Raw genomic sequence first — 26,587 nt, 5'->3', positions numbered from 1 at the left:
GTTGATGGTTGGACTTGATGATCTTAGAGGTCTTTTCCAACCTTAATGATTCTTTGATTCTAAGATGGAACCAAGTTCGTCAGTATTCATGATTCTAAGATGGAACCAAGTTCAGTGTCAGTATTCAGTGCCATCTTCCTCTAGTGGAGAGTAATCTTGTTACATGCTTCTCCATCAATTTGTGTTATTCCAAGAGATTTCCAAATTTAAGAGGGACCAAACTAATTACTGCAGTTGTTCTATAGTGCAGCTCTGGTGCTGAGGCCTGCTTCGGATGATCATTCTAACTTGGACAGGATTGCTTAATACCAAGCTCAGATATTTTCTCCAGGCCTGAAATTGCTGCACCCGATGGCATTGCCCTCTTGGCTGGCTAAGTAGCATGGACAGTATTATCCTGCCATAGTCCCATATGAAGCAATTAGTCTCCCAGCAGAAACACATTCCAAGCATAAAGGCTTGTCAGTGTGGGTCTCATGTAAGATGGTGTAGCTTAGACCTAATTCAGACTTCAGTAGCAAAGATGTGTGAGTATCTACTCTTACTCAGGTAGATGGGCCTCTTGTTCAGTTTTGTTTAAAGCCTGTTTTCCACTCATTTTGAGTTGTCACCCACCCTAGGTACATTTGCTCCATTTTCTGTCAGTGCTCTTTATTGAAGTGCTAGAAAAGATTCCTCATTTACCCATTGTTTAAAGCTGGTTTTACCTGTGGTCCCTCCCCTCTGCTCAGCACTGGTGGCAGCACAAATGGAATGCTGTGTCTACTTCTGGGTTCTCCAGTACAGTAAGAGCATAGACATACAGGAGCGAGTCCAGTGGAGAGCCACAAAGATGATTAACAGATTGGAGCATCTGACATCAAGGAGAAGCTGAGAGACCTGCGAATGTTTAGCCTGAAGAAGAGACAGTTCAGGGGTGATTTTACCAATGTGTATAAATACCTGATGGGAGAGAGTAAAGAAGATGGAGCCAGACTCTTCTGAATGGTCTCCAGTGAACAGACAAGAGGCAATGGGCACAAATACAATAAATTCTGTTGAAACTTGAGAAAATATTTTTTACTGTGAGGGAGGTCAAACACTCAGAACAGGTTGTCCAGAGAGGTTGTGGAGTCTCTGTGGAGATAACTAAAAATCTGACTGGACAGTGTCCTTATCAACCTGTTCTAGTTGACCCTACTTCGAGCAGAGGAGTTGGACTAGGTGATCTCTTTTGTTCTGTGAAAATGTAGTTAAATCATATTTCAGGTTCTAACCGACTTTAATTTTCATCTTATATTCATTTTTCAACATGTTTGTAAAACTTGTGAATATTGTGTTCCAGCAAACTGCATTGCATTGGAGTGCCTACTACAATAACCCAGAGCATGTGAAACTTCTCATAAAACACGATTCAAATATTGGAATCCCTGATATTGAAGGAAAAATCCCACTTCACTGGGCAGCTAACAACAAGGACCCTAGTGCAATTCACACAGTGAAATGTATTCTGGTAAGAAAGTCTATTTTTTATATAACACTTTCTGTATTTATTACTTTGATAGAAATATTTTTTATTCCCTTGAAATTTTTCATTTTAGTCCACCGACTCTTTGAGAATGAAATAATTTGCTTTTCCTAATGTCCAAAATTTTGTAAGGAATCATCTTAAATATTTTTGCTCTCTTGAAAGGGTTTCTTCTGAGTTCTATGGGTGAATATCTTTGCTCTAACTCATGGACTATATATATTCTCTTAATTAGTTTTATGTGTGTAACTATTCATTTGGGGGGGTATTGGAGAGAGGAAGGGGTGGCAAGTTCTCCTAGTTAAAATGGCCAGTCACATTATTCATTTCAGTTGCATCTTGCACACTGATTTCTTTGTTGTGTGTCTTTTCTTCATTATTTGAAAGTTCATTTCTAGTTAACTGTACTGAAAAGTCTAATTTAATTTGGTCTTTTGAGTCAGAATTCTGGGAAATATTCGATCAATTATCAGTCAGCCCACAATCAGTTTATTGAGAGACTTTCCAAATATTCTTGTATATGGATTTAGTAATTTTTCCTTGATGGCATATTTTCTCTTTCTGCAGTATTTCAGTTTCATTTTCTACACTGACAGTTATAATGAGTACAATGGAATCACGTGCTCAGCTTGATTTTTACCTTGATTTTTATTCTGTGGAAATCTCTGAATTTCACTAACATGGAAAGACACAGAAGTCTCAGTTGAATTTTTCTCTCATGTTACAACAATGTCTCTATATCTTTGTCTTTCAAAGGTCTTTCAGAACTAGACACATACTGATTGTAATCTAACTACAATGACTTCTATGTCTGTTTGCCTGATTAGCTTGCAAGTTGAGAGCTTATGTGTGGCATATGAAAATTTGCTTTGCTTTTCCCCAAATCACATTGATAATCTTACAGTTACTCATACTTTTTTTTTACTATAAAAACAGTTTTTGAGAAGTTTACAGTGTTAAACTAATGTGATTTTATTTCTGTATTACTTCTATTTATTCAAGATATTTATAATTTGGACTCAGTTGTGAAATAATTTGTCACAAACAAAATTTTGTCACAAAGTTTTAGTTTGTATATACCATCTACTTTTCTGCCACACTAGGGAAATAAATTTGCTGAAAAGTAGGTAAGGATTGCTGTATTCAAATACAGACTTTTTCAAATAGATCTTTGAATATCTTTTTCAAAGATAGTCAAAGTAAATGTTTTTAAAAGTTGTGGTGGGTTGGCCCCAGCCAACAAGCCTAACACCCACACAGCCACTCGCTCACTCCCCTTTTGCGAGACTGGGAGAAAACAGAAGGAAGGCAAGATGACTCATGGATGAAGATAATGACAGTTTAGTATGGAAAGCAAAAGCTGCGTGCAAAAAACGGAATTTGTTCACTACTTCCCATCAGCAGGCAGATGTTAGCCACTCCCAGGAAAGTGGAAAAAGAGCTTCAGCACACTTAATTGTTGCTTGGGAAGACAAACAGCGTAGCCATGAGCATCCCCCCTGCCTCCTCCTTTCCCTGAGTTTTTTTTGCTGAGCATGATGTTACATGGTATGGAATATTGCTTGGGTCAATTCGGGTCAGCTGTCCCAGCTGTGTCCCCTCCCAATCTCTTGCCCAGCCCACTCCCTGGGGGGCACAGGGGAGCAGGACAGGGCAGGGCATGAGAGCATGATGTTACATGGTATGGAATATTGCTTGGGTCAATTCGGGTCAGCTGTCCCAGCTGTGTCCCCTCCCAATCTCTTGCCCAGCCCACTCCCTGGGGGGCACAGGGGAGCAGGACAGGGCAGGGCATGAAAAAGAGAAATCCTTGATGCTGTGCAAGCACTATTCAGTGATAGCCAAAACGTTGGTGTATCAACAGTTTTAATCACAAAGCCCCGCACCATACCTGCTGCTGTGAGGAAAATTAACTCCATCCCAGCCAGCTGCACTGCAAAAGGTCAAAAATACCTGTCTCCTTACTGAAGGTGTTCTCAAAGATTCTCTTTAGGTAATACAGAATTCTGATCATGTCCAGGTTTTTTGGTTCTTTTTTTTTTTACTCTGACAGTTAAAAGAGTGTATTCTTGATTTCATCTAGGCTTTTTCATGCATCATCTAAATTATTTATATTCCAAATAGTTATACCTATATATGCTTATTGATGGAGTAAGGTAATAACAAGTTTAAATGAAAAAGTAATTTAGCTTTCAGAATATGCTGTAAAAGTTCATGATACAGAAATTTTGTTACTAGGTAATCAATCTGTTGATTGAATCTGTTGTTGAGTATAAATACCTTTTTTTGTTGGTGGTGGTGCCTCCGAGTTTAATCCTTTAGTAAGATCTTGTCTTCTCTCCAAACTGAAGTGTTTTTCTTACTTGTCTTGATAGATATCTACCCAGCAGAGCTCACAATCTTCCCCTCCTTTCTTAGCTACTTTTTGCCATATTACCCAGTTCCAGATCTATTGCCCAAGCATCACCTTTGATTCTCATTCCTCTCTAGGTCTTCACATCCAGCTTAACTTTATAGTTTTTCATATTCTTTCTGCATGATATTTCTAACGGATGTACCCATACAGTTAAAATTTCTGTCAACTTTTGTCTTAACTTGCATAATTGCATTTCTAAGTTCACGAGAAAATATTGTCTTGTAGTGATAGCAGTGCAAAAGGCCTACAACTCTGTGTAACTGTTGCCTCTCCATTTTTTTTAATCACGTCCAACACAAACCATTTTCTTTGCTTTCATGATAGAGTGCTATAAGCTGCAGGCTATGTGCCATTGCTCAGATAGCAGTCAGATATTGACTGCATGATGTTATATGGTATGGAATATATACCATATATAGCGGTAGTCATATATATACCATATCTACCGCTGGTCAATTTGCATTGGCAGCCTTTGTTGCCTGCTGACTAAGTTATGAAAAACAACACTGCTGTTGTTTCTCTCATGTTATCTTTAACACTCTGGAAGAATTCCCCAGAAAATTATTTTTCTCTAGTGTCCTACTCAGAATTCTCCAGTGCTGCTTTACAAAAACTTGACAAAAGTTAAGCTGCTGATTTTATTGAGACCACAGTCTATGATACTGAAAAATACTGTCTTGTTTTTATGTGCTCTGCCATCTGGATGTGTCCATTTGTTGTCTCCTGTTTATAAATTCTTAAAATTAAGGGTGTGTTTGATGTTTGTATAGTACTTAGCCCGTTGGGATTGTCAAAATAAACAATAATGAAAAGAGCTCAACTGAATGCTGAAGAAGTAGGTTGGGTTTGCAGGGGTGACAGTTATGCACAAATTGGTTATATCTAATATTGAAATCCATGAAATACAGCGAAAATGGAACTCATTACATATTTAGAAAGTAAACGTGAAGTAGAGAGAAACTCTAATCTGGAGATCCTCTCATGGTCAACTTCCTTTTCCACCTTTCCAGATTCAGCAGTGCTTGGTTACATGAAAAACGTTGGGAAGATTTAAGGAGAAAAGAACAGAATAAGGTTCCATTAATATGATGGAAGCAACTGCTTAGTACTCTCTGTCTATTTTGTATCTCTTCTCTTTATTTATTCTTCATGGTAAGAGACATGACATTTACTTATACAACACTTTCCATTATTGCCTACAATTCCGTTGTTCTAATTGCTGCAGAAAAACGCGTAGCTTCTGTTTCTTCTGTGTATTGTGCTTAAAATATTAATATAGTATGACAGTTTAATTATAGCTAGTTTTACACCAAACCCACTTAAAATCCATAGAAATTGTACTCTTGAATGTAGACAGAAAGAAGCCTAGGAAATTTTAGTTTAAGTGGCCAAAAATTTCAAAACACGTGAGTACTTTTAGACTAGAATATAAGTAGTGGCTTTGTCATTAAAAGGTTCTTCACCATTTTGCAAAAGTAACACTTTTGATTAGGGGGATATGTTCTGGGGAACATCAGTGACTTTGAGCCAGGAGTTTTAGGAGTCATTTATTTAATATGTTGTTGTGCTTTTAGAAGGCTTGAAAATTAGCTTTCCAGATGACATCAATAAATCATAGGTAAAGCGAAGAAGCATTTGTTTTCTTGTTTGTCCATTTTGTTCAAACAGGTTTTCCGCTGATGGAGTTAGAATTTCAGTAATAACTTCTATGCATATCATCATTCATTTTTAGTCATTCTTAAAAGTGATTCTCATAAAGATCATTTCTGAATTTTTGCATAGGGCTCTATACTCCCCCTGCTGAGCTCTTTGAATAGACAGAAAGTAAGCATATTATCAGTTAGCTTTCTCTTGAGAATTATTAAAGGTAGGGAAGAACATAAAACCACTTTTCACTGTAATGGCTCAGATAAATGTTTTTGAATGCTTATTAAAAGAAGTGTTATCCATGCTTTGATTATTGTGGTTTGCACGTGTAACAATGTTAATTTTGATTGTATTTTTAGTTAAGAGATTCACATTTATCAATTTTTTATGTTTTTAATAGATTATCTGTTATTGTACTAGTGGCTAGATATAGTAAAAAACTACAGGGTGTTTCAAGTATGTTAATTTTTTTCTCTAGCAAAACATGGCTAACTACTGATGTCTGAAACTGATGCAGTTTTACATGTGAGACAGGCAACTTAATTAGCATTTACATACAGTATGCAAAGTATGTAAATGTTTAACTTTAGAAAACATATTAATCAAATATTAGGAGGTTTAAGTTGGCACCGTTAGAAAGTATGACAGTAAGAAACAAAGAATCGGGACATTGCAGAGTTGAGGTTACTACTGCAGTATTAATTTAGCCAGCTTGCACTTAGGAAATATGGTTAAATATAACTCTAAATGTGGGGGTTTTTTAATCTATTAAATAGAACATATAGAATGTGCAACCTTGGTCAATTAATATTTGGATAGAAACCATAACTCTGGAATTTCCTGACTTTTTCTGCTTCTCAATTTATCGTTCTTGATGTTAGATGTTCGTTTTCTATGTAATAGTTACTGCATTTCAAATAATGCAAATACAAGTGATTTTATGGCCTATTTGTGTACCTAGTGACGTCAATAGGAAAAATTGCAATTAGTTTAGTGAGAAAGGGATCAGGAACTTGCTTTAACTGTTAACAAGCTGCACTGATCACAGTCTCTCCCTCCTCTTTCATAAGTATATTGTAAGATACAGTGTGGCTCTGTATTTTCAGGAGGATTGTTTTTCTCAGTTATCATGGGTTAAAATCCACTCTAGTGTCGGAAATTAAAAATCTCAGGACTACATTCTTTTTTTCTTTTGCACAGGGTTCCCATGACTTCAGTGAATTGTTCTGAATTGTTGGAGATAGAACAGCAGACTTACTCCCTATAGTTTATTTAAGCTCTTGTTTTGACATTCTGCTCCTGTTCTAGATGTTTGGTGTCCTGCATCCTGAGTTTCTATGGTTTTGTTGTTTACCATTTTCTTTAGAGTTACCTCTTTTTCCAGGAAAGTGAAGTTTATTCATGGGCGTTTATGATATTTGCCATTTGGAGATCTCTGCAACGCTAAGATGATGTCCATTTGTACCTGTTCTGTTCTTTTGCCTGGGAAAGAAAGTCATGAAGAGAAATCTGTCTAGAAAAAAGTTGATGAGAGAGGAAATTATCATAATATGAAACTACATAGCTAGGGGCCTTATGTGAAAGTAATTTAGCATGTTTTCTAAGAAAATGTGATGAAAACTCAAGTTCTATCTATTAATGCCTATGTTATATGATCAAATGACATCACAATACTTTAAAAGATTTTTTTATTCAAAATTAAGCCCATTACAAATAGATGCATTCATTAGAAGTACTCTCTATCTTACTTCTGTCAGCTACAGACCTTGACATCTCCTTTAGAAATACTCTGATAGTCATGTGGTTTTCAAATGCTAGAAAAGTATTATAATGAAAGCCGTAAGATTAACTTGTGCAAAAAGGGGGGATATTTTCTCTCCTATGAGAAAAATAAAAAGATATATATGTCATGTTCAACTTAGAAAATCAAGTAAGAAGATCTAGTTATTTTCACAAGAGCCTGAGTTAATCTTTTAAAGATCTGTGTAAGGAGCCACTTGCACAACAGACTGGTAAACTACAGGGTATGTATCGAAAATCAGGTCTTGTGCAATAATTGAGTAAGTAAAAAAAAAAATTCCATAGAAATACTTGAAAATAGCCTATACTGTAACAAAAGTATTTAGTTGTAGAGCTATATTCTACTGAACAAGGACGGTTTATCTCCTTATTATAAGACTCCAAAAAAAAAATCTGTAAAGGGTATATGGTTTTTCTCTTCAACTTAAATATTTTTTTTAATTTTGTATTTTTTTTTTTTTAAAGGAAGCTGCACCTACAGAATCTCTGCTTAACTGGCAAGACTACGAAGGACGAACTCCCCTTCATTTTGCTGTTGCTGATGGGAATGTAGCAGTTGTTGATGTCCTGACTTCCTATGAAGGCTGCAATGTGACATCTTACGACAACTTGTTTCGAACTCCCCTTCACTGGGCAGCCTTACTTGGTAAACTGGACAATGCTGAAGTCATTTAGTAATTAATTGACTGTGGTGTTTAATCTTTGTCTATGTTTTTTTATTTAATTCCAGCCTGGTATTACGCTAACTAATCTCTTAGAACAATAATAGTTTCTGCTAGACCAGCACTAGAAGTTTGTAGACTTTTTTCTTAGCTTCAGATTCTCCACAGCATTGTAAAATATATTACTTCAGCAGGCTATATATGCTCATGATTTAAGAACAATTAGAGCATATTGAGATGTTCTTGTGTATGTAGCTTTATTCATAGGTTAAAAAAACCCCTGGTACTCTAGAGCAGTGGTGTCCAAAGCGGGGTGTGCACACCCCAGCGTGTATGCAAGACAATCCATTGGGGTGCATGAAGAAAATACCAGAACTTCTGTTCATATTTATTTTTTATCTGAAAAAATAAGAAAACTTTACTAATATTTACTATATGGATTGATGCTAGCACCCTCACTTGGTCCATATGTAAGACAGTCATATAGGGTTTGCGAGGTGCCTGAGGGAAGTGAGTGCTCCACAACACGGAGGGGTTGACAGTGGCGTCATCACTCATTTGTTCACTTTCAGCTTATTGTGATGTATCGCAGTTTACATGTGCCCAGTTAAGTGGATTTATGGATTATATTATCTAGTTTTTACTAAACTAACCCTCACAAAATAAACAAGTGACTTAAAAAGATTCCCACAAAAAACCTGCAGATAATCTGATAATGCCAGCACAAATGAACAAGAAAATGGCAGAGCTGACGCTTCTCCTACTCCTAGTACAAGCTCTTCGTCAGACACATTATGACAATCCAATCAGATCTGACAAGAAGTTTTATTCAGATAAAGTTTTTTTTCTGTTCAGATTGCTACCCTGAGACTCAGATGCTCTGTAAATTATAACTTTGCATATGTGAATTCTGCACAGTTTGGTTTGACAAGTTACAAAACTGGATCTTTGCAAAACAGGTAAAAACCTGATTAAATATAAATAGTCTAAATACAGGGAAATGCAACTCATAAAATGACAGGCACAAAAATAATATGATTTAGAAAATTGACCTCCTATTTTCCATTCTCCTATATGCAGAAGGAAAAAATAAACACCATGTACCGGATAAAAGGAAAGAATCTTCAAACACTCTCTCTCCCCTTTTAACAGGCTTCATCCCCACGACCCTCTGGGACACTGCAGACAAAGAATGCCAATAAAAGAATCAGATTGCTCAGTGGATCTAGTTACTGCAACTCCAGTGACAATATACATGTAGTTTGATTACATTTATTTAAAAAAAAAAAAAAGAGTGTTCTCAGATTTGCATTTGCATTCAAGTAGGGATAGTGAATTTTTACAGAGAAATTGTGAAACATTTTAAGTGTCATAGGATCTGTCTCCCAAAGAATTAGTCATTATCACTTGGTTCTGTCCAAGAAGCAAAATTTATTGTGTTTTGAAATTGATTGTATTTAAGGGAGAAGTTTTGTCTGTTGGAAAAATGGATTGTCTAATCAATGTGAAATAAAGGGGGAAGATGTGCCAAGACCTCCAGAGTCCTTCGTGAACTTGGTGAGGTCTCTAGGTGGCATATGCCCATGGGCAACTTCTGATTGGTAAATCATGATTAATTTTTAGGGTTCTGTTTTTAAGTTAGATACTGGAGGCTATATATAGATCTCAAAGAGTCTAAAATGTTCCTAAATGGGTTAACAGTAGGAGGTTTTAAGTAGTGCATGGATACAGCCACAAATGTTCTGTTAAAGGTGATGGGTTGCATGTGGCTGCATCTTAGGGCGTTGTTGCTCCTGTTACCTTTTCTTTTGTGTAGGTAAAAGTCTCAGCCAAGTTACATGTCTTCTAAATAAAAGTACTACAGAAATGACAGTTCTTGACCTCAAGAATTGAGTTCTAATGTTTACATTAATGTCCAAGTGAGATCCATCTTTGCACCAATTTATTTACTGTTGTACCCAATACAAAATTTTTTTTCAACTCCCTCAAGCCTTCTCTCGTAGATAATTTAGACAGACCTCCTGTCCTGATTACACAGTTCAGTTACCCTTTTTCTAGTTGTGTGTCCTGAAAGTTCAGGCAACTTTTTTTCCAGGCTCAGTACTCCTATGTTTTTCCTGCTAGGATTGCACTCAGAACCAGCTTCTTCCAGTGCACCTCAATTCACTTCTTACAGTCTTGAGATGGGAAGAGCATAGCAACATTACATCTCTTCTTTTCAGTGTTTTCCTGGTAGGAAGGGACAGGATGTTGTGATGTTCTGGGTCCAGGCTTGTCTTAATGGCTGAAAGGAAAGAGGAGCCTTCCTGTACACCCTAAAGCGCCTAGAAAAAAATAATCCCCACATAGCTGTTCATCCTTTTTGACCCAAGTTGACCATTTTCTCTCGTTTCTGATACTTCTATACATATAAAGTCTGAAAGTGCCATTCCACAAAAGAAGGCTTGCCTAGTCCTCCATCTCTTAGGTTTTTAAAAGCTACAGACCACAAGTGTTACACAGCTTCATTCTGTAATTGTCGGTGTTTTCATTAATAGAAGTCTACTGCTAGTAGAAAGGTTTACCTACTTTTTTCATTTATTCTAAAGTAATTCAAGTCAACTGTGCAAAAGTAACAGGCTGCAAAATTGATTGTTTTCCCCACATGCAAGATACTGGGAGATTCCTCCTGTAAAATCAGAGTATTTTTATGTGATTTATGCCTTATAGTATCTCTTAAAATACCAAATCATTAAGATATTCTGTGAGCTGCATATACCTACAAAAGAAAGCATATGAAAGGATCAGTTGACTTCAGTGGCAATATATGATATTGTGTCTTTGTTTTCCTGTCTGTGAAGTGGATATAAAGTTTACCCATCCCCCAAAAAATGTTGTGATTTTAATCTAAAAACATTCTAATCTATTTTGATGGAAGGAGTTGTATGTGTCAGTTTGTTGTTTATTGCAGCTATGGCAGCTGGTAGTAGACTAGCCTCCAGATTCTGCTATACATCTTCAGTTGAAATTTTGATCGAATAAAACCTAAGTAAAGAATTTACACTTAATTTCTGTAAAACAATGGGATGTAGGATGAAATGATCAATGTTGATTTGGCCTACCTTTTAATGTAGATGGACAAATGCTCATCATCATCAGTCTATGCTCACTTTACTGCTTCTGACTGACCTCTCGCTCAGATGCAGCATCTCAGCTGAATTATCAGAAGCTTTTTCTGGAAATATTCAACTCATTCATTGCAATGTTAATATCATAGTTGTCTGACCAGCTACTGCTGGTTTCTTTGTTTAGGGAAATGCTTTAGTGATTTCTTTTGAAAGAAATAGAAAATCTTTCCACATGTTCCTATTCATAGGTCATTCTGATTTACAGATGCCCCTCAAAAATGAGGATACAGAGTGTGGAACTGGAACACTATTGGGAAGAAGGTGCATGCCAGGCTTAATAGTTCAAATATCAAGTCTTATGTTTCTCTCTTATATTTAGGCTATAATGGCTACAACACAAACATACTATTATTTATTGAATTCTGTTCATTTTTGTCTGGTTGTTTTTTATAGGGAAATGTTTAACTTTAGGATTCGATACATATCTGGTTTTATATTATTTTTCTCAGGTCATGCACAGATTGTCCATCTCTTATTAGAAAGAAATAAGTTTGGAACTATCCCATCTGATAGTCAAGGTGCAACACCCCTACATTATGCAGCACAGAGCAACTTTGCTGTAAGTAGCACATACCCTAAATGTGAAGTAAATATATTTTGCTGAAATATTTATAATGTAACCAAGTGTTTCATATAAACACAGTGTTGTCTGCACAAACTTAATTCAGAGTTTTCCTCTGTTATGTGATATAAATGTGGTTAATTTCAAACTATTAAAAATAGATTTTTAAAAACTAAATTGCTGTACAAAGAAAGGCCCTTTGATCTATATGTTTGCATCAGAACACACAATAGTCATTTAGGTACTTCAATAGAAAGCAGAATGGCACCTACTATTTTACAGTGCTTTCACTTTTTAAGGCTCATTATAGCAAAATCTAAGCAGTTATAAGGTTTCTAGAGTAAGATCACCTGTGTGAGTATTTGCACAGCTGCTTCAGTACCAGTCAAACCAGTCCTTGCCTTCAAGAAGGTGATTAACTTACGAATATTTGCTATTATGAATGAGCCGTTGTCTCATAAAGCATGGCTAAAGAGCGAGTACCTTTTGTCACACTTCTCCATGAACACTATACTTTTAAAAATTTCTTGACGTTTTTAATATTTTAAAATATTTTTTTAATCTGCACAGCTGCTTCAGTACCAGTCAAACCAGTCCTTGCCTTCAAGAAGGTGATTAACTTACGAATATTTGCTATTATGAATGAGCCGTTGTCTCATAAAGCATGGCTAAAGAGCGAGTACCTTTTGTCACACTTCTCCATGAACACTATACTTTTAAAAATTTCTTGACGTTTTTAATATTTTAAAATATTTTTTTAATCCAGACAACAAAGAAAATTGGTTTCTCAGACAGCCTAATTCTTATATTTTGGTAGGGTAGGTAATTTTTTTCCAGAGCAAGATCAGATATGGTAGAGCTAAGTATAAAACTCAGCAGTTTAACAATTGCTGGTCGTAGATGTTATTATAGAAGTAGTTCTCAAGCACTGGAACTTAAGAAGGCTTTTTTATGCTTCTCTGTCTCTCATAGTTGAATTATGCCATGCATAGTAAGCTGAGAGCTCCCATCTAAGTTTTCTTTAGTTGTATTATTCATAACCTCCCTTTACAAAAAGGGTTATTTAGTGCCTTAATTGATGTAGTTATGTAGGGCATATTGCAGCATTTTCTTAACAGGGATACTAATTTGGGTCTTTCTTGCCTACCCATATGTTAATTTTCATAAAACAAGTAAAATTTTAACGCCCTTGAGAACCATTCAAGTTAACAAATCCAGAAGTACTACTGAAAGAGGGAAGTGACCAATGTATATTAATACCACAGCTGTCACCTTCTGTTTCCTTGTGAGAGTGAGTTTTGGGGGTTTGGTGGGGTTTTTTGGAGGTGATCTTAGTAAGACCATACAGATATTTTTTAAATTCAGACTTTCAGTGGAGCATCTCTCTTGTGTATAATTTACACCTTTTTAGAGATTTTTTATTGATGCTGATTATTGTCCATTATGTGGTATGGACAATTTGGGTCTCACTCACACGCCTAAAATATGTATGTTGTAAAAGCCTTTCTTTCTAGTTTGAGTCAGACTCATGGGAAAGAGAGAATGTTTTTATTTACAATCTGGTGATTATCTCCACATGTTTTTATCTTTTTTTCCTTTCTGTATTGATACATTCCTAAAAGATGATTTTTCATACTGGCTTGCTTTCTCTGGGTTTCATTCAGTTGTATGAAACATCTTCATTATGTTGCTGCCTTTTGATCCCACCAGCCAGCCAAACTATGATATCGTTTAGGTTTTTATGGGGAAATAGAGTAGGTGATGGCATCAGGCATTCTTTTGTAATCTTGTGTACTTACAATGAATGTACTGTTTCCCATCTTATATGAAGAATCAAACAGGAGAGTCTCATTCAGATCTGTAAGCCTCTTTTAGCTGGTGATGTATCCAAGAGCCCCTGTTTATGCATGCCTAAATTATGTCTGGAGCTTCTCTCTTTTTTAACACTCTGAGCACCACTGTTCGCTTTTTTTCTCGATTACATACAAATCCTTGAGTAATTCCCACCACTGCATTCCATATACATAGTCAAACAACTGAGTGGAGACACATCCGTGTTTGTTTTGGCAGTAGCATCTATATATTTATGGTTTGAGAGGCACATTGTTGTTCTGTTCAGTCTGCCCAAGTTTGGATAGGCGTGGTATGTTTCTTAGTTAGAATGCAATGTTTCTTAGTCCCTAACAAGAAGAAAGTTTGTTCTTTTGTGTTTATTATAAATATTTGCATTGCTTTCAGTTTTACTTAACTCGATATCTTGTTCTTTGCTCTGTTTTTCTGCGGGTTACTTACTCTAACGTGACATTTTTGTTTTTTAAAGACTGAAGACACTTAGCCAGCACTTAATTTATGTGAAGAATTTGTTCTCTAAGACTAACTTATCCCCACTTATTATAGAAGGAGAAGTTCTAGAAGAAGAGAAGTTACCTAATATAACCACCCAAATAGGTTGCCTGCAATTTAGATGGCCTATGTATCCCGCAGAAGGTCCAAATAAACATCATTTTTAAATTTTTGAACTTCATGCGTGAAGGCAGATGCTCTATTAGTATTGATTTTAGTATGCAGTACTAAATATATATTATTTTTTTCTCCGTTCTTCCAGAGATGTCCAAGACAATGTACTTCCCTTTCACATACTTGTATAGATTGAGCTAGTAAATGAAATGTGGATACCCCTGTCTTATTTTTGAATGTTCAAAAATAATATTCAGTATTTTTCAGAGTTTCTTGATAGCACAGAATGAAATGACCCAGGTTTACTTCTATCCTTTACTGTTTTTTTCAGCTTTGTTGTTTTTTGTTTTCTCTACTTTTTTTAACAGAGATAAAATACATGTGATTTTTCATGACAAAATACATGTAGAATTAAACTGATTAATACTTCTGTTTTCCGATTTTTAACCATCCTGTTCTAATTTAATTTCATTTTGTTTTCACATTATGATAACTTCATTTTGGAAAATAAGTCTTAAAGCACTATGGGATTTTCTTCCACTTTTTCCCATTAAAAACTCTAGGAAAAAAAAGAGTGGTTGAAAGAAATGTTGCTTTGCTAAAACTTAATGGAAAAATAAAATTACTTATTTATGTTTGTAGGATGTGTGCCCTAGTATTGAAAAGGTCCAGCCTTCATACTGCTTTTCACTTGGCAGGATTTCAAGCAGTGCAGAGTACTGGTAGGGTGCTGAGTGGCTGGCCTAATGACTAGCCGTTTGTGTCTGAGGTGTAGTGGTGGTCAGTGTGAGTACACAAAGCTATAAACACATGCTGGTTTGTGTGGAAGGCTTAATGCTTCCATTCCTCGTTATTTCTGGCTGGACCTTTTTACAATAAACTGATGGTTCAGATATGGACCCAAATCCACGAAGCTGTTAGGATCTTGGATCACATTAACATAAGATAAATGAGAAATTTCCTATTTCTTTAGAGGGATGAAATAGTAAGTAGAAGTTAAAAAAAATCCAAACTAATCAATAAACTAATCAATAGGATTTAGGTATTTAAACACCTTTGTGATTATAAGCATTTGATTCCTTATAGTCAAGGAATTCTCATCCTACCCGGAGCAGTGATAGAGCTATTTTGTGGTCACATGGGGGAAAAGATAAAATAGTGTTAATACTAAAATATAAAAATATAATAAAATAATGAAACCCAATTTTCAGTTTTTATTGGCTAGCCTATCAGTGGCTCTTAAGAGATGTTTACCAGCTGTTAAATACACAGCCTTTGTAAGGCATTAGATAGAAAAGGGAAAATCTTCCCCTAATTCTTCTTCTAGCAGTTGTGATTTCCTCTCCCTTCTTTTCCTTTATGGCTTATTAAGAATTTAGCAGCAGGTTAAACAAGTGGACTTGTTTGCTGAGAGCTTAACACAAAAAAAACATTTGAAGAAAGAATTCTTTTTGCTTTGATTTAAATAGAGATTTTAGTGCAACAGTTACAGTGGAAAGCCTGGACTCGGGTGTAAAGATTTTCTTAATCTTTTTTGATTTGTAATATTTCAGTAATTAGTAACCTGTTGATATTATTAAATATTAGGAAATATGTCTATATTGCTCCAAAAGTCCTTTTTTTTTTTTTTTTTTGAATAGTTAAATTATTAGAGTTTGGCAAATTAAAATATTTGCATGTGCAGTCATATTTAGAATTGGAGCAAAAAAAAATGTCAGGAGAATATTTTGAAGGAACATTATTTTAGCATTATAGTATTACAGTAATGTTTTGATAAGCTGATAATATTTTTCCCATTGCTTTCTTCACAATGACTGCAGTGTCTTTTACTTCCTTATGATGAACGCATGATGTTTGACACTAAAAAGAAAAAAGTATGAAATAAATGACAGAGTTAAACTTATAGTTAAGGATGCACTATGAACATTGACGAGGAAAAGGCCATTGCAGAAAATACAGTGCTCCTGTTGAGCTATTAATCTGTAGAAACGTAAAAAGGAAAAATGAAGCTTTGATTTGCTTCATAAACAGCTAAATGGGACAGAATAGTTTCTTGTTGTTACAGATTCCTTTTAATGTTAATTTCAATAATATGTCTTTTCAGGAAACAGTTGAAGTATTTTTGAAACATCCTTCTGTAAAAGATGACTCAGATCTTGAGGGAAGAACATCCTTCATGTGGGCAGCTGGCAAAGGCAGTGATGATGTCATTAGGACTATGCTGACTTTAAAATTGGATATTGATATCAATATGACAGACAAATACGCTGGCACAGGTAAGATGCTTTACAGTAAAGAGCCACTGGATGTTTCCAGTTAGTGTGATTTCCACCAAATAAAGAACATTGTTAGAAGCTATATTAATCTTTTCCTGGATGTGTACCTTAATCCTGAAAATATTTCTTCATTAGTTTAATTATGTGTGTGAGTCACTTCTTTGCCTTATTGTGGGAAAGAAACAAATCTTTTCTGCGCGGATCAGACCAGTTCATTTGAAACATAGCAAGAAGAAATGTACTGCTATGCTGCTATTTAGTTAGGTCTGTAATCCTGGGAAAGGAAGAGCTGTTCTGTATTTTGAAGAATAAAATGAAATATAATTGAATAAAAAGACCTCCCTGAAAATGCCTGTTAAAAAATTTGTCAGTAAATAAATACTTTGAAACAATATAGAGCAAACTACCCGGTGAAGTGGCTAAATTATCATCATGAAAATCATAAGTACCATAGTTACTTGTAAAGATAGCGTAATAAAGATTAGAGCTATTGCACTTCTGTTGTCCAAACAAGAGGTTAAACTTGATATCCCCCAAGTTTATCATCCCATTATCTACCCAAAGCAAAAGTTAGGTATGCAAAACAGTGTTTCAGAACTCAAGCATGCAAGTCATGAAATTCAAAATTTCCTATAGCAACTATGAATTTATTTCCTTTAATGAAAAATTATAAGAATTTGTGGTAGAAATATTGTACCTATGTAGTACTTTCAAGAAAAATAGAATAACAGTTCTGACAGAGAGACAGGTGTTGAAAGGTATATGTATTCAACAGTGTTGGAAATACAGGTAAAAGTAGTGGAGCTGTATAAGTGTGCTGATGACATCTGAAAAAAAAAAGAGGAGAATGTGGCTATATTGGGCATAAATCGGAGGGGGTTGGTAGCAGGGGGCTGCAGAGGTAAGCTATATGGGAGGAGGTCATGAACCACCCTGTGCCAGTCACAGCCAGGTCACAAATTTAGAAGTTAAGTGCAAAAATGTATACCTATGTATAATGAGTTGTAAAGTGATAGCCAAGCTGATAGTCAGAGCACACGCCCGTGAATAATACAGTAGAGGTCATTTCTCCTGAAAAGAAAACTATGTTATTTTAAACAAACAAGAATGTATATTGCAATGTTTGTTTATATAAATTTTAATATAGTTGTTTTAAAGTATACTCGAGCATTATCTTTTCATTGCACACACACAAACTAGCCTAAGCTGCATGCTTAGATTTAGGGAATTTGCAGCATAGATCTCTCCCAACCGAGAAACAAAGATATGAGTTTAACAGCTTTTCTCTTTTCGGATCACACTTCGAATAACATACAAATGGTAAATAAATGCAATGTCAGGGTTGCGTCGTTCAGGATTTGAAAGATAGCATGTATGAATATTACTTTCATATTCAAAAAATGAATTTTTCTATTTCCTTTGGTGGTATGGTGGGTCTTTACACAAAAAGCCAAATACAGTTACCATAAAATTCTATTTAAATATCTAAATTCTTGCTTTCCTTACAAATTAACACACCAAAAAATCAGTCTTTCCAAGTCAGGGTAGCTGGTAATTTTTGAGTTTAAGAAACAGTGCAACAAATAAAATCTCAGTCTTCACGTCTGATGACTTTACAAACTATATACTCTACAATTCTAGTCTTGTTTCATCTTTTATCACTCACCTATATTTGCTCCTTCCTGACAGTTCCCTTTTAAATACCTCACAGTATTTGTTTCAGACCTTAAGGTGCAGTAATGTTGTAGTCACTGTGCAAACCTCCTTACAAAGGGTTTTCTTCTTTGCAGACAGTAATCACATACTGTGTTTCTGAAATTACTCAGGTGTGGATTTCATGCTTGAATAATTCAGGTGGTTTGGTTTATTATCTTTCAGTCTTAAACCTTTCATAGCAGTGATGTATAATCACCTTTTAATCTTGATTTCGTTGTAGGGCTTTTAATCCAAGGAAATTAATGGATTTTCCATTTACTTGAAACTGCCATTGTGTAGAATACACTAATAGTCTTAAAGTGGGGAACTATGCCGTTCGTCGCTTGCTGTCGAGCAATCTGAACTTTACCGTTGTGCAAGCATGTGCGGTAGCATGGGCTTTATTATAGTGAGCTGTAAACTTAGAAGGAAGCCCACCAGTAAATCACTCTCTGATTTCAGACCTGGGTTTTTTTCCGAAGGTTCTTAATCATTCCCAAGTTTTGGTGAGGGAAAAGTAGCGTTGTATTCTGACGGGAAACTATGCACTAATAGAAAATAGCGTACATGCCACCGTGCCCGGGATACAGTTGCTGAGGAGAGTTCAAGGTTGTGTTTTTCTGACTTTTGTGTGCCGACTCAGTTAAGCTCAGTTATAATGTTGCGTTAACGCAGCCTTTTGCATTTACTTAAAAAGAGCAAGCTCTCCATTCAGCTTTGCGAGAACATCGAGACTCTCCGTATTGTGTAGGAGAATGACACCAAGGGAAAGGAATTTCCCTCTTCTCAGAGATCAGCGCTGCAGGAGCATTACAGGGGCAGCTTTATAGCTCTGCCGTCACTGCGTACAATGGAGAGGGCTCTGTCTGTCGGCTGAACAAAGGGCCTATTGTGACCAGCTGGCCGAAGAATCTCTTCAGTCACCGTGACTCCATCACAGAAAATTTGGCTTACAAGAAAATATTGAGCACAAAGTGCAAAACAAGATGCCTGCGTCAGAATGAGTGATGGGGGGGCAGAACTGGCCAAGCTGACACAGCAGCTCTTTTTCTATTGTATTGTTATACACACCCCATGTGTCATCTGATGGAGTGGTTTACTGCCTTTGGTTTCATAAGAAATGCAGTACAAAAACCAGAACCTAGAGTTTACTGTGAGGTCAGACCATGAAAACCAGGCCTAGCCAAATGTACGAAGCGGCAGGGATCTCATTCTTGTCAATTTTCTACTGATAGCCACCCACTCGCATAGCTACTGCAGATCTCGCTGCTTACAGGTATTTCTCATGAGTGCAATGAGTGCCCCTATGCTTTTTAGCTGCAACGGTTAAACATCAGTGTCATCTTGAAGGCATGATTTCAATTACTAAAGGCAGCACTTCTCATACAGCCTCTGGCTGCGACCCCAGTTCTTGTAGGCAGTGCCTCATTTTTCTGTATCACAATTCCAGTTACTCTCACTAATTTTGAGAATGTGTGTTTTAAGGCAACACACTTCAGCTGGATTTGATTCACGGACAGTATGAACAACCTGTGCATTTTAGTAGTGCCTGTGTAACAGGTTATGCTGGGTTACTGTTTTGTAAGCTGTGTGAAGCTGGTACCAGTGGTAAACAGTAGCAGGCAAACACAGAAAGCCTGACTGTTTTGATATTCTGGCTATGGTTCAAGAAGCATCCTCCTAACGTTGGCCTTCGTGGTGTGCCTTTCTGTATAATGCCTCTGCTGGATCCTGACCCTGCCTGTTTTAACATTAAACAAGTAGAGACATGTAGGTACTGTTTATAGCCCCACATTTCACTTGCTTGAGCAGACTGAATTCTCACCAAGGATGAATATTTGTGAAACTTCATGGGGAAATATGGATTCACTTTACTAAATGCACGTTTATGAATTGCACTGTTTTGTATTTTCATTCAAATTATTTTGATTTTGTCGTCTGTGAAATATTTGTCATCTGTGAAATATTCTACATGTAAGGTAGTATGAGAATGTAGATTATCTGATTCGACTGCTGACTATAGGAAATAATCCAAAGCATTTTGAAATCAAATTGTAAGTGAAATCAGCAGTATATGTGTCCTCCATTGGTTTGAAATCTCATTGCCGTGTGTAGTTCTCCTTTCCTTCAAAAAGAACCGTGAACTGGTCAGACTGGCATTTCAATATTTTCCTCAACTCCAGCTGACAGTGCCCGCAGGATGCTGTGTTAGGCAATAGCAACTTCAGTTATAGGACACCACGTCTTTACCTCTGAGGTCTAAAGTATCTCAAGTAGCTCTGTGTTATTTGTTGGTTTGGACTCAGTGAAGTCTGCATACGTTCAAATACGAGAAGGCAAAGAAAACTATGGAAGAGTAGGAGTCTGCAGAATCAACTTGCATAGTTTTCATACAACTGCACTTCATAAATTGTAGGGATGAGACAAAATGCAGTACCTGGTCTTTCCATCATCTTTTTCTTTTTTCCTGAAGAAAACAGGGAGCTGCAGATACTGTGTGAGATGTGGTGGCCTTGCTACACAATTTTGTGTAAATTTTCTCCCAAGTAATTCGGGGGGGGAAGGGCAGGAACAGCTGGGTAGTTATCTGGAGTTATTTTTAATTGAGGCAGCTTTGCTTATTTGAAAGAAATAAAAAAGGTATTTTCAGGAAAATATTGAAGAAATAGTGAAAGCTTTCTTTCACCGGCAATGGGCAGTTTCATCTCCATTGGGGTGATGTAAGAAATGCCACAAAACAGAGGCAGAGGTAGGTCATGTTATGTTCTCTTAATCAGAAGCTGCTAACCTTCCGCAAATCCTCAGTGTAAGCCATTCTTGGCGGTGCTAAGGTTAAAATTCCTATTTGTACAAGTTAGAAACATGTTTTAGGACTGAAAGTTTTTCTGCTTATTGCTTGTATGGCAAGAAAATGTGGTTAGTGATCACTTACTGTGATTCTTCAGTTTCTTGTGGTTGAAAAGCACCTTTTCCACCCAAATGGTTGAAATTAATTTTTATTTTGACCGTTCTAATTGTGAACCTCCAAAGCTCATGGTATTGTGTTTTCTTTTTCCTGCTACTTCATTCTTTTAGCATTACACGCTGCTGCCCTTTCTGGCCATGTCAGCACAGTGAAATTGCTGTTGGAACATAACGCACAGGTAGATGCTTTGGATGTCATGAAACATACCCCCCTTTTCCGAGCCTGTGAGATGGGACACAAAGAAGTGATACAAACACTCATTAAAGGTCAGATGTTACGAATTTACAAACCTGTTCAGAGTTCTGGTGCTGCTTTCTGTGGGACTGGGAAATAAACAGCATAGCTGAGCAAGAGGTGGGGTAGAAAATTACTTCCTTAGAGCAGGTTTTGTCTGTAAGTACCCTTTGTGGAACAGCAGTAGTACATGTAAAAGATTATCAGAGTGTTGTGCAAAATGGCTAGAAGAGTTAAATCTAAAACTTTGAAAATTGGGGTAGTTCTTTTCACAGCTCTCTTCTGCTCAAGCCTTTTCAAGTACGTGCTAGTCTCTCAAACTGCCTCTTCCCCTAGCAAGTCATTGTTTTTCTTTCTTTTTTTTCCTCCAGTAAATAAGACCAAATTAAGCTTTCTTCTCTTTTGTGAGAAAGCATTTTTAGGCTTCTTTGAAGACTTTTTGACTATTTAAATTAATCTTTATTTTTTAATGAAGGTAGCTATCAAAAATCCTAAATCATTACTATATTTTCCTCTGGTTGGTTTTTATAAGCAGTTTTTTATTCGTAGACAGAAGGAAGATTTAACAATGTACACAGTTTTAGATAATTGTAAAAACTCTGCTGAAATGTAAGAAGTATGGTGAAAGAACAGTGGTATCTTAGATGCAAAATTCTGTCATTTTAGCTTCGCAGAAACGTTCCAAGTAGCTGGAAGCAGCCTCCCTCCTACTTGAGATATTATCCCATTTATGGACAGTTGAAGTATCCAGGCTAACAAGTTGCAAGTTTTCCATCAACCAACCTTTCTTACTGAAAAGCATGCTTCCCTCTGTGATCTGCTGGGTGTATTTTAACCTCCTGTTAAGCTCTTCCTCCCACCCCTATGCCATTTAGCTTTTGTAGATGCAAGAAGCTTGGTTATCAGAATCTGAGTTATGTTTAATTAAATATTTTATGATATAGACAGTCGTTGCTGGTTGGTTCAAGTTTTTATATTTGTGGAGTTTTATTTTTGTACGGAGTTTTTACATCTTACAAGAACACAGAGAAATTCATTATCTGCATAAGAGAGCCTTAGCATGCTTGAATTAAAAAATCAGGCTTTTTTCAAGTCATTCTTACACTGTGAATATTTTATTTTGTCTGCTTTAGAGATTTAAAAAGAGATTTCATCTGAAGTCTGATTTTCAAAAGTGATTTTGTTGTTAAGAAATAAAAGTTTCACTGAAAATTAATAGGCCTGAAACAAATAAAGGCTAGGTTTTTCAAAGGCATTTGACAAATCTGGAGATTCTAAAGCACCTGAGAGGATACTCAGAAGCTTGTAAAAAAGATGCCTGACCCTCACTGGAACTATTTCATTCCCAATTAATTTTGATTTAGGGTTTAGGATTTGAGTAACAAAGTTGAAGTTACTTTCAGAAATATTTGTCCGAATTGTCAGTTTACCAAATACATTCTAGTTGAACATAAACTTATTTTTTTCTTTGCATTCAAAAGTATTTTCTTTTTATGTTCAAAAATGTATTTGTTGTTACAGGAGGAGCAAGAGTAGATTTGGTTGACCAAGATGGCCATTCACCCCTTCACTGGGCAGCCCTGGGAGGAAATGCTGATGTGTGCCAAATCTTGATAGAAAATAAAATCAACCCTAACGTGCAGGATTATGCAGGTAGAACACCTCTGCAGTGTGCTGCTTATGGAGGTTACATTAACTGCATGGTAGTGTTACTGGAAAACAACGCAGATCCAAATATTCAGGATAAAGAGGTATGTTGTTCTTCACTGGGCTGTTTAATCAACTTTAGAATAACCATAAATCAAAACATTTTCCTTTTCTTCAAGGTCATTCTCTTTTCTGGGATATAGAGGCATCTTTGCTGCTGTTTATCACGGAAGGAAATGCATCCTGACATAATTTTGCCTATGGCTTCACTTCTAAAATCTTGAATGAAAAGTAGTATTTTAATACGCAGCATGAATTGAAGATTCATATTTTTCCATATCACTTTTGACTTTTCCTTATCAAAGTGTGATCTTATGAGGAGTCATATTAATCATCTGATTTCTTAACTTCTATCGTTCCTTATTAACAGCTGGCATAGGAATGTGATTTTATAGCCTGTAATGTGTTTCTTCAGCGTAGAGATGGAGCAAGTAAGATACTGCAAGTGAGATTGCACAAGAACGGCTTCAATTACTTATCCACATAAGTATCCACATACGTATCACTCTTCCAGGTGAAAAAAAAAAGAACACTGATTAGTTTATATGTTCTTTTGTGCCATTATTCAAGCAGTAAGTGAAATTAGGAGCCAGAATAATTGTGCAATATGTAACAGATTTCTTTGTTATATGACATCATTTCTCAGAAGTCAGTAGAACTTCATCAGTCAAAAGAATTTCACCCAATTTGTTAAACTTCTCTGTAGCTATTCATTGTAGGGCATGGATAATTCCAGGTAATGGAAAAGGTTTTTATTATGAGTTCTACAGAGCATGCTGGGGAGGTTTTCCAACCTGCTACCAGCTCTGTATGGCATCAGCTTGAGTACAGCTGAACACATCGGCTCCACCTATTTCGCACAGAGACACTGCAGCATGCTCTTCAGCCCTTGGGGTTCAGGGGGCAGCTTGCTAGCACTGAACTCAGAATGTCTTCATGTTTTTCTGTGGTACCCAGCCTTCTAGGTATTTCCTACATTTGGAGTTCAGAAAAGCAAGATGCAGACAGGAGGCATGGCCTGGAAGTGAAGTGAAATATCTATGTTTTGTTGATATTAACAGAGCTTGAGGTATTCGCATTGTGGTTCTGTGATCCCAGTCCCAAGAGTGGTCATATATGAGCTGGGTGTATAGAGTGCATCTTGAGAGTTGGACTTCTGCTTCATGTGAGCGAAACTAGACTTCCGAAATCAAGCTCATTTTGAAAGCACAGCTGGAGTCTTTCTTTGTTTGCCTGGCTGATAAGCTTTCCTCAAACTTCATCTGATTTTGAATTCTGTAGTAATTCTTTCAGTCTTGTCACAGTGTTTTGGAGCAGCCTAGAAACCAGTCTGAACTACAAAGGTTGATGAGAGCTGCTTCAGACCTGGGCAGCATAGCTGCAAAGAACGCAACTCTAGAGCTAGTCTCCTAATGCTGTTTTTCAGCTGCTTTAGGTGAAAAAGCACTAGTGTTGTAATCTTGTTTAAAAAAAAAGAAAAGTTACTTCATTTTTAAGTGCTGTATTCTTTTATTTTAACAAGGAAGTTTATTTAGAAGAATTAGTTTGTCCTTCATGTCCAGAAAAGCATTGAATTACAGTATGATTTACAACTTTTATTGTGGCAGAAGAGAGTTTGGGGACAATATTTATTTTTGTTCTGTTCTGTTGTTTACAGGGAAGAACTGCTTTGCACTGGCTCTGTAACAATGGCTACCTTGATGCTATAAAGTTGCTGCTTGGTTTTGATGCTTTCCCTAATCATATGGAGAACAGCGAGGAGAGGTATTGCTTGTCTGAATGCATTATTTTGTAATTTAGCAAAAGTGCTACTTACTGATTTAAATGTTAAGTGTTCAGATATTGCCAGAGAATCGTGATCTTGTATCTAAAAGGAGTGCTGTAGACTTGGGCTTCAGTGTAAGCAGCTTTTCTAATATGAAAAATCTCTTCTTTAAGTAAGACATTGAAACTTCAACTGGTTATACTTTTGAACCTTGAACTTACAGAGATTTCTGCAAGTACTTACTCATTCTAGCCATTTGAAATATTAAAGATCTTTTTCATTTATATGAAGTTGACAGTGAATATGTACAGCAAAGGATGAAAATGCACTTCTGCTGCTGTTGGAGTAGACTGGAGTTTTTCTTTTCTATTCGGTGAGAAGAAAGAAAACGGGAGAAATTGAACGTTATGTTTTAAAATAGTGATTACAAATTACCTGGTGGTTAACTGTATTCTAAAGGCCTAGTTTAAAAAAAAAAAATCCTCCTATAATCATAAAGAGACAGTACATTTGCATCTCTCTTCTTTGTCTTTCATTGACATATAAATAATAGTTTTTTAAAAGTGATTTGGGTTGTGGAGTTCAAATTAGTCACCTGACTGTGAAGATAATTACTATTAGCAGAAATTTATAATGCCTTTTTTAGAGTAGATGACCTTCTCATAATTATAAATAAAATTATGATCAGTATGCCATATAAATTTGAATATTTCAACATTTTAAATAACTTAAGGACTTTGAAACCCCATATTTTCGTGCTAAATTTGAGACTTCCATACTTATCCCAGTTTTTAATTTCTTTCTTTCCCCATCATTTCTCTGTCATTCTCTACTCTAAACCACTCAGATCTCTCTTCCTTTTCTGTTCTTATTTTTTATTGAGAAACACAAATGAAAGTATAAGTAGTTCCTAATTAAGTAGTGCCAATGCTCTCTTTAGTAATTTTTGATAGAAAATTAAATAAACAGTTGTAATTAAATTACTCTTAATAAGTAAGATTAAAAGCCACTATTTTGCCAGAAAGGAGGCTGCTATTTTCCTTACTTTGTAGAAATGTGCTAATGATGCTCAAATGTCAGGAAAAGACCTTAGCTGTGGTTTTACTATAGTCATTCAGTTAGTATCTATTTTTGTTTCCCTTCTGGCATTAATATATGTTCTTATGTATAAACCTAGATTACTCAAAATATAACTAGCAGTAGTCTAAATGTCAGCCCTTAAGCACTAGTCCATGTGCAGAACAAAACAGATCCCCAGTATTTCTAGATGAATCAGTCTTTAAATATAATTATCCTAAAAATATATATATTGTATGTGAAAATTGCACAATTGCCTCTTAATAAACATCTACAAACCTTGTTTTGTTGTTAAGAGCTCGGACACTTGGAAAGTGGAAAAATCAAGTCGAGTGTTGTAAGCGAGAGTAAAAATAAGCTCCTGAATATGGTTAATCCGTAATTGGATGAAATTGGTTTTTAATCAGTAACAATTTCACCAAATAGTAATTTTTTTTCTAATATACCTATAGAAAGAAGCTTCCCTTCTTCACTTTCTTAGAGTGCAATATGAGATATCAGTTCAAAATTCAAACATAGTGGTTAAAACTGACTAGGTTTGTGAAAAGATGGGGCTGAGATTGCATCTAGGATTTTAAGCTGCCCACTTGCTTGCAGATACGTGATCAAGTGCTAGTCTGGAGGGTGGTAGGTTTGTTGTTCTTTGTAAA

At 36.1% G+C, this 26,587-nt stretch overlaps 1 protein-coding gene across 1 annotated transcript in view; it reads left to right on the top strand.

The window, feature by feature from the left end:
* Nucleotides 1-26,587, top strand: part of INVS (inversin) — a 99,897-nt gene that overhangs the window by 46,592 nt on the left and 26,718 nt on the right. The window contains 7 exon segments of the mRNA XM_019471368.1: nt 1,325-1,492; nt 7,836-8,016; nt 11,649-11,758; nt 16,323-16,494; nt 21,265-21,420; nt 22,910-23,139; nt 24,753-24,859. Of these exon segments, the coding sequence (XP_019326913.1) occupies nt 1,325-1,492; nt 7,836-8,016; nt 11,649-11,758; nt 16,323-16,494; nt 21,265-21,420; nt 22,910-23,139; nt 24,753-24,859 (1,124 nt within the window).

This window comes from Aptenodytes forsteri, unplaced genomic scaffold (genome assembly GCF_000699145.1).
Source record: "Aptenodytes forsteri isolate BGI_AS27 unplaced genomic scaffold, ASM69914v1 Scaffold97, whole genome shotgun sequence".
Classification (NCBI taxonomy): Eukaryota; Metazoa; Chordata; class Aves; order Sphenisciformes; family Spheniscidae; genus Aptenodytes; species Aptenodytes forsteri.
This window is presented reverse-complemented; position numbering and strand designations above follow the sequence as displayed.